We start from the raw sequence: 9,175 nt of genomic DNA, 5'->3' as shown, positions 1-9,175 counted from the left end.
AGGGAACTCTGAGTATCACTCATGTATTATAAGGGATAATGTACCCCCTACTGTAAATGATAAGGATATTAGAAGTCACTGAGGGGTTGTTCTGTGACCATATAAAGACACAAGGCTGCAGGCTGAGTTATACAGGGAACTCTGAGTATCACTCATGTATTATAAGGGATAATGTACCCCCTACTGTAAATGATAAGGATATTAGAAGTCACTGAGGGGTTGTTCTGTGACCATATAAAGGCACAAGGCTGCAGGCTGAGTTATACAGGGAACTCTGAGTATCACTCATGTATTATAAGGGATAATGGCCCCCCTACTGTAAATGATAAGGATATTAGAAGTCACTGAGGGGTTGTTCTGTGACCATATAAAGGCACAAGGCTGCAGGCTGAGTTATACAGGGAACTCTGAGTATCACTCATGTATTATAAGGGATAATGTACCCCCTACTGTAAATGATAAGGATATTAGAAGTCACTGAGGGGTTGTTCTGTGACCATATAAAGGCACAAGGCTGCAGGCTGAGTTATACAGGGAACTCTGAGTATCACTCATGTATTATAAGGGATAATGGCCCCCCTACTGTAAATGATAAGGATATTAGAAGTCACTGAGGGGTTGTTCTGTGACCATATAAAGGCACAAGGCTGTAGGGAACTCAGTATCACTCATGTATTATTAATGTATCCCCTATTATAAATAACTGTAAATACCTGCACCTGCAGTTATGACTAATGGACTCCTTTTTTCTGTTGGAGGATTCACCAATATTTGTTTACTGGGAGCGCTCGCCTGATGTGTTTTCCTGAGTTAGTTTATATTTGGTGTTTGCGCTCGGGGCATTGCTCCAGGCACATCCCAGAATAATCTCCTGTCAGTAATGAAGCGGATTAGTAGAAACCTCAGGTATTAGAAGGAAGGAGAAACATGTTATAAACTGGGATAAAAGTTCATAAATCAATCATTTTACATTTGTGAGATCTAAACATAATATTGTGAATAGACTAAAAATATTAAATGTATCTGTAGCTACTTTGTGTCACAGACCCACAATCACTTACATTTATCCCAACCCCAATATGTTTTATAGCAGAGCAGCCCAAAAAGTAAATCATCAAACAGCTGATCTTGAGCTGGTGACACCTTTATGGCTTATGAGATAGAGATTCATTATTAGCTGCTGTTTTAGTCTTTGGCCTAAATTTCACTCAGTGGTTTATTTATCAAAGAGTGAAGTTAGAGATCACCACAGTCCTCTACAATGAAATTCCAACACTCTCCATTCATTTCTATGGGATTTTGAAAGGCGTATTCATCAAAGGGTGAACTTTCACCTGTTAATAAGCTTTTAAAAATCCCATAGAAATGAATGGAGAGTGTTGGAATTTCACTGTAGAGGACTGTGGTGATCTCTAACTTCACTCTTTGATAAATATACCCCATAATGCTTTGTGTATAGGTCCATGCTCATTGGCTAACACACCTAATGAACGGCCATTTACATAAAATATATTCTAGGAAAGTACAGAGAACAGCAGATTTTGTATATTAAAAACTCTTTATTGGCACAATAAAAAATAAGCATAAAACCAAATATATATATTTATGTGGAACTTATTGCCTTGCACAATGAGAAGGACCAGAGAGAACTGACTCGCAGGAAAGACAATGAATGCAATTGCTTAGTATGCGTTTCTAGCAAACAATCCAGTGTTAAACGTTTCTGGCCCTACAACCGTCAAATCCCAGGCCAGATAGGACAGTCTCAATTTAAAGAACAGGTCTGTGTGTTTTGGTTTGGATTATGCATGAAGAGAGATGAATACATTTATATGAGAACAAGCATGAGGTTCATTGGTGATCAGATGTGTATATATATATATATATATATATAGGTTATATAGCAGTAACTAGAAACGGGCTGCTCTGTGGTATATTGGACTGTGCAAGAGCCATGGACGGGGTAAATATTTTGGTGATCGATGGTACCCAGTGCTCTAGTTGCACCAGATCCTCTCTGCACAGTTGTGGGAAGGAGACACTGTAAGGTTATATTGTAGGAAGGTTATTAGTGACTAGGGATGTGCGAATTTCGTTTCGCCAAAAATTCGCCACAGGTGAATTGTCGCCAACGCACATTAAATTTTTTTGCCATACAAGTCTATGGGCGTCATTTCCATGGCGAAACAAGGCGAAAAAAAAATTCGCCCATCCCTATTGGTGACATCACAAGATGGACTATGGGATATAAGTGTCAGGTGACTTCTGTATATGCACACAGGGCATTATGTATAATAAAATGCTAGTCTGGGACACAAAACAGCTGTAAACTTTGTGGACTGACTAATTGGAGGGCAATAGACCCAAGTGATTTTAGACTAATATGGCGGTTGCCTTGGGCCAGGAAGAGACCCACACTAGCGCTGCAGAGACACTGGCTGATTACTTTTGGCCACACAAAGGACTCATTGAGAAACCTTCACATTTCCACACTACAGACAGTCCTGGTAAAACTGTATATTACTCATGTAGGACCAAAGCTGTTTAAGACAACTCCATTGATTGAGACGGCCAATAAAGGGATCACCTTTAAATATCTCCATCATGTAGAATTGAGCCAGATTTGGATCAGTCCAGTTCTACGTTGTCCCCTGCAGAGATTTGTACAAGGGCTTGAGTGTCCTTAAAGCATTGGATGAAGTTTATATGTCGGTTCAGACATAACTGGAGTTCTCCTTATTTACAAGCATGATTGCTGGTGTTTGGAAATGAAACCAGACTACGTTATATTGCACATACATTTCTCCTCATCCCACTACAGAGTCTCATTGTTAAGCAGCAGACTTGAAAAATCAGCAGGAAGACGTCGCTGTGATAGGACTCAAAAGCTGGTGCACCGGAGACCTGAGAGGAACGGGGGACAATACAGATGTGGGGAAAGTGAAACAAGACCCCTCGTAACTCTTTCCGATACCGAGTTCATCAGAGAAAAACGAGACAGAGTCCCTCTTGCAAGAAATGACTGGGGCGAGGATTTTGGAAGAGAAGATCTCAGACTCGTAGTGTAACAACTGCCCCATGAAGCTGAAGTTAGGGGAGATAAGGCTCCTCCGCTGTTTAATGTATTCAAAGGCTTCCTCGAGGTGGAACTTTCTGGTCTTCATGAGGTAGGCCATGCAAATGGTAGGAGACCTGGAGATGCCGGCCTCACAGTGGACAAGGACTCGTCCTCCCGCACGCTTTACACTATCTATACAAACAACGAAGAATGATTAGAGACGTGACGCAAACTATTGCTATACCCCCCACATCCATTGAGAGTCCTCTGATCAAGTAACAGAGGCTACAGGTCACAGGCTACTGGAAGGCCCTTCAATCACAGCCATTAACCCTTTTAATAGTCAGGTACAAGCCATTGTCTACATAATGTGGAGACAAACTGTCTTTCAGAGCAGACTCCTGTAATTATAAGATTAGGGTCTTGAATTGCCGGAAACACCCATTCCCGCACCCCACCCATAGATTGGAGTAGCCAGGACACGCTAAACTGACATGTTTCTTGTGCAATGGTATCTCTGATACAGAGTGAGCTGAACTATACTTCTCTACTATTCTGGACTCTAGCTCCGATAACTCAAATCAAAGTAAATCCATGCTGTGGGCTGGCAGCTTACCGATAAAGTCGATGGCCTCCTGGAAGTGGCTGCTGATGTCCGCCGTGTGATTATCTTCCACCGGAATCCACTTGTAACTGTACTGCTCTTTGCAGAAGTCGGGCGAGCTCTTCCGCGAGACATTGAGTAAGGCGGTGATGTGCAGATTCGCAAGGAACTCGCATTTGGAAGCGTGATAGGCGCTGCCGAGATATAGGAACGGAAGGATCTCAACAGGGCTGCCCTGGAAGAATAGAAAGTGAATGTCAATATATAGATATAGGTTTGTGAGCGATTATAGAAATGAGTGAATCAGCAGCACCTTATACACAATACAACGGGAGACTGGAAATATTTGTTTGTCTTGTGGACAACATTAAATGTAATATTTCTTTAAAGGGAAAATGAGTCTTTAGGCTTTGCCATTTATAAAAGAATTATAAAATGCTCCCCCTAATCAAGAGTTTCAAAGTACTGCCTGGTTGCTACCAAGAGGCACCCTGGCGACCAAACAACATTCCCAGCTGAAGAATAGCAGTGCTAAATTTCAGCACTACCCAATGGCAAGATGATGGAGAATTTCACGGTCTGAATGACACAAAAAGCTAATTGATAAGTGTATTTCTCTTTAAGGATGTTGTGAACCTTCTATGACCACCAAGTTCCGCCTGTCAGAGCAATTTCATCAAATTCCCAGGGTTCTGCGGTGATTCACCAGCTCTAACACTCACTGCCGCGTGATCTACTACTCAGCTTTCCCATGTCTCAAACCCAACCTCCCCACTACAACTCCCAGAATGCTTGGCTGAGAATTATTCAAATGGCTGGAGAAAATATCCTGGTAAATGCATTATGCAAGAGATATTTCTCCCAGGCAATGAACAGGTAATAGACACCCTTAGAATGAAGTCACTTTGCTCACTGCCACTTTATGTTGAGGCCCAGGTGGATAATCTGCTTTATTTCTCCCCTTCTGATCCTCCACTAAGACTTAATACTCAAGCTCTGTACAAACCACACTCACTATTTATAGTCAAACAGCTACAGCAGAATCAACAAGGCGAGAGATTCAGCAGCAAAAGTGTTTTATTTAAAATACAAAGTGGCCATTAATGAGGCCAACGTTGCCCCACGGGATCCTGCTGAGCCGTCTCTGCATTGACTGGTCGGCTATTTGGAATACAATTGTTTTAACAAATCTTTTGTCATTTATGGCTCTGTCCATTTACAGGAAAGGGGAAGCAAAATCTGAATGTACTCGCAGGGTTAATGTTGTGCTAATGACTCATTATATTAAAGGAACCAGCAAAGTCAAAGCTGCAGTTTTTGTCAAACTAAATCCACATGAAAATATCGTTTTCCTTATTAGCCGAAGAGAATCATAACGAAACTAAGTGTCGCCACAGGGCAGGTAAAAATAACATGGAGATTCCCACTCTGTTACCTGATCATACGAGGGTTTGGGAATAGTCAGTCTCTCTCCCAGAAGGGGGTTTCTCTCTGTCTCATTCTCCTCCAGAGGACGGCGGCTCTGGTCAATGCAGCATTCTGGGTAATCGGCGTGAAATGACTCGTATCCCCCTGCAAGCGCAATAGTGAGACTTGTTACTTGCCATGTAGTGAGTGTGCACTCACTTCTATCTCTTGTGTGCAATAATAACCATACTGTACAGATATTCATTATACAGGGAACTCTGAGTATCACTCATGTATTATAAGGGATAATGTACCCCCTACTATAAATGATAAGGATATTAGAAGTCACTGAGGGGTTGTTCTGTGACCATATAAAGGCACAAGGCTGCAGGCTGAGTTATACAGGGAACTCTGAGTATCACTCATGTATTATAAGGGATAATGTACCCCCTACTGTAAATGATAAGGATATTAGAAGTCACTGAGGGGTTGTTCTGTGACCATATAAAGACACAAGGCTGCAGGCTGAGTTATACAGGGAACTCTGAGTATCACTCATGTATTATAAGGGATAATGTACCCCCTACTGTAAATGATAAGGATATTAGAAGTCACTGAGGGGTTGTTCTGTGACCATATAAAGGCACAAGGCTGCAGGCTGAGTTATACAGGGAACTCTGAGTATCACTCATGTATTATAAGGGATAATGTACCCCCTACTATAAATGATAAGGATATTAGAAGTCACTGAGGGGTTTTTCTGTGACCATATAAAGGCACAAGGCTGCAGGCTGAGTTATACAGGGAACTCTGAGTATCACTCATGTATTATAAGGGATAATGTACCCCCTACTGTAAATGATAAGGATATTAGAAGTCACCGAGGGGTTGTTCTGTGACCATATAAAGACACAAGGCTGCAGGCTGAGTTATACAGGGAACTCTGAGTATCACTCATGTATTATAAGGGATAATGTACCCCCTACTGTAAATGATAAGGATATTAGAAGTCACTGAGGGGTTGTTCTGTGACCATATAAAGGCACAAGGCTGCAGGCTGAGTTATACAGGGAACTCTGAGTATCACTCATGTATTATAAGGGATAATGTACCCCCTACTATAAATGATAAGGATATTAGAAGTCACTGAGGGGTTTTTCTGTGACCATATAAAGGCACAAGGCTGCAGGCTGAGTTATACAGGGAACTCTGAGTATCACTCATGTATTATAAGGGAAAATGTACCCCCTACTGTAAATGATAAGGATATTAGAAGTCACTGAAGGCTGTGTGTGACCATTTAAAGGCACAAGGCAGAGTTATACAGGGAACTCTGAAAATTGCCCCTTATATAATTGATAAGCATATTAAGTCACTGTGAACATATTATACAGGTAATTTAATGTGTCTGATATAATTAGTAGTAGGTTATTTGGGCAGGGCCCACTCTTGTATTATTAGTTGTTTTGGAATGTAAATCTGTATATTCAATGTATACGCCCATTTATTGTACAGCCCTGCAGAATATGTTGACACTCTATACATGTGTGTTAATAATGTTAATTTGCAGTATTTATGAGGATATATTTAGCAGATCACTGTATGCATTAGAAATAGTGTGGGAGTGGATGACAATTATAATAATAGACATTCACAAGAAGGACATGTTACTTAATATAACGAGGGCAGGCTCATTATTTACATGTTATTTAACCCGTGTGCCAAGATGCCCTTCCCTTGCAGCCAGTTACATAACAAGATTCTATTGGCAGTACATGAGGCTGCGGAGGTGATTATTAGGAAGAGTAATTGAGTAATTAGTCAGGGGCAGTGGCTGATGTATATTGGACAGGGAGGTGGGGGGTCTGACGGCTCATCTGATTACGAGGGTCCGGCTCAGACTGATTCCAGGCACCATATGGTTAAACTAATCAGGGCTGAGAGGATAAAGGACAAGTAGGTAACTCAGGGCAATGAGCTAGTGACACTGATAGGGAGGTGGGAGAGGATGTGACAGAGGAAAGAAGCAAGGGTTAATTTCCGACACCCCCCTGTGACTCCTCAACTGCCATTTAATTAGCACTGGGACACAGAGAAGAGCTGCATTTATTCACAGGGGGGCATTAGGGATTCACTGATTTAATGGAGAAGCCGATCTGTTAATAGAACAGGGGTGAAGGTCAGGGAGCAAACTTCAAGTAATTCTATATCTATATATATATATAAATATAATGTGTATATACAGCTGCAATTGGTTTGTTTGTATCCAGCCCCTGCACAACGTGGGGATCAATCAGTTCATTTGATGCTTCTTTCCCTGAGCTGCCAAGTAGATCGTATTGTCACATTGTATCACTGGACCCTGCTTTCACACATAATATTTCTAGACTGTAAGCTCTTGTGCCCAATGTCTTATACAGTGTTCATTGCCAATCTCAGGGGGGAGAGGAATGTGAGCAGAGCCATTAACCTGTTCATCACCCCAGTTTATACCCCTGAGTTTAGTCCCAGGGAGATAATAACTGCCAGATCCTGTCTGTCCCCCACCCCCAGTCATGAAGAGAAAGATAAGGGGAAGTTAAGACACAATAAACACTTCCCTGTGAATAGCAACTGCCGTTTAACCCCCAGGCTCCCGGATGGTGACATTTACTTGTTATATTTGCATTTCAGATGAGACAAACAGTCCCTGACCTGCACATAACCCCCTGTAACCTTCTTCTACCTGCTGGGGGGGGCCAAAGAATTTACTGCCCAGTGGGGGGGGGGGGCAATTGACTGGTAAAGTAAATCAAAAAATAGAGAATGACTTAATGTTAAGTGGAACAGTAGCGCAAGGATTTGTTAAAAGTAAAAAGTCTTTATTAGGACAAACCTGAGCCTGACGCGTTTCATGCGGGGATGGGATTTACTCACAGGCTGATTGACAGGATGGAGAGAGTTAAATATTAACCCTTTGCTTTCTCTCCATCTCTATCCAACCCGCAGACAAGTTGTAGGGGGTGCAGGGAGTTGCATGACAGGTGCAGGGAGTTGAGATGGGAAATGCAGAAGATGAATGTTGGATCCAGTGATGAAATAAAAGGAGGGTTAACTTACCCTTTAGGAAACAGACTCGGGGCCCCGAGGGAAGACTCCCCAGTGTGTTCAGGACTATCCGGGCTGTCGCCTCCTTCTTCAGCTTCTGCCACACGGGACTCCGCTCATCCACGACCACCAGCACCGACACGTGACCCTCCCTCAGTCTAGTCCGGGCTTCCTCTTCTGGTACCACGAAATGGAGGGGCGCCGACCCCCCCCGAAACCTGCGCAGCACCACCGAGTTCAGATTGACGTTGAGAGACCCCCGAACGCTGGAGGACGAAAAGAGCAGGTAGGGGCGGCAGTCCAGCACGAGACAGCGGGACAAATGTTTCCTGAGGAGCCGGTGCAGCCGCCGGGAGTCTATGGATGTGACTTTCATGTTGTCAGTAGCGGCTAAACCCTTCATTTGTCTGCGCGCTCCCGACACCGGCCCTTTAAATCCTCCACTCACTCGCGCTCCCAACACTTCCGCCTGGGGGATCCAGCGGGCTCAGCTTTTATCCCAATACCCCGCCTCCCCTTGACGTCAATGCCCATACATGGAGACTCGCGTCAGCCGCTGCTTATCCAGTAGCGTTCTGGCCCCGCCCACCGCCTCCGCTTCACTATGAACTGGAGATTCCCCCGCCTGCCAGTAGAGATTAGACTAAAGGAGACCCCATACCCGGCAAAGCTGCTCATATCAGTCGCTCAGACCAATTTGACAGTTTATCTGCCCGTGTATGGAGCTTCCTGATCCAGATCTGGCCACGATATTATATTTGATTTTAACCCGTCCGACCCGTCTGAGCCCCTTGGCGTATCGTAATCTGATCATTCCACCATACGGCCGAACATTCGGACTACCCCCCATATAGCCAGGCTGTTAGTGGCATATCCGGGAAACTCTTTCAGTCTATGGCCAACTTTACCCACTGGGCTTGTGTGATCTGTAGTCACAGTGCATGATGGGTAATGGGGAATGAACCCCGACATGTTGACGTCTGTAGTGAGTGCTGGTTAAGGGGGGATCATGGTAGTCT

At 43.5% G+C, this 9,175-nt stretch overlaps 1 protein-coding gene across 1 annotated transcript; it reads right to left on the bottom strand.

Annotated features, from left to right (window-relative positions):
- Window positions 1-1,539: 1,539 nt before the first annotated feature.
- Window positions 1,540-8,604, bottom strand: dusp5.S (dual specificity phosphatase 5 S homeolog). Its single transcript, NM_001092854.1, is given in 4 exon segments — window positions 1,540-3,250; window positions 3,675-3,897; window positions 5,098-5,234; window positions 8,169-8,604. Coding segments are annotated over 4 exon segments (1,122 nt in total). The 5' UTR covers window positions 8,533-8,604; the 3' UTR covers window positions 1,540-2,852.
- Between the last annotated feature and the right edge of the window lie 571 nt (window positions 8,605-9,175).

Source organism: Xenopus laevis, chromosome 7S, assembly GCF_017654675.1.
Source record: "Xenopus laevis strain J_2021 chromosome 7S, Xenopus_laevis_v10.1, whole genome shotgun sequence".
Classification (NCBI taxonomy): domain Eukaryota; kingdom Metazoa; phylum Chordata; class Amphibia; order Anura; family Pipidae; genus Xenopus; species Xenopus laevis.
The sequence above is the reverse complement of the archived record's forward strand: the minus strand, read 5'-3'. Positions and strand labels throughout refer to the sequence as shown.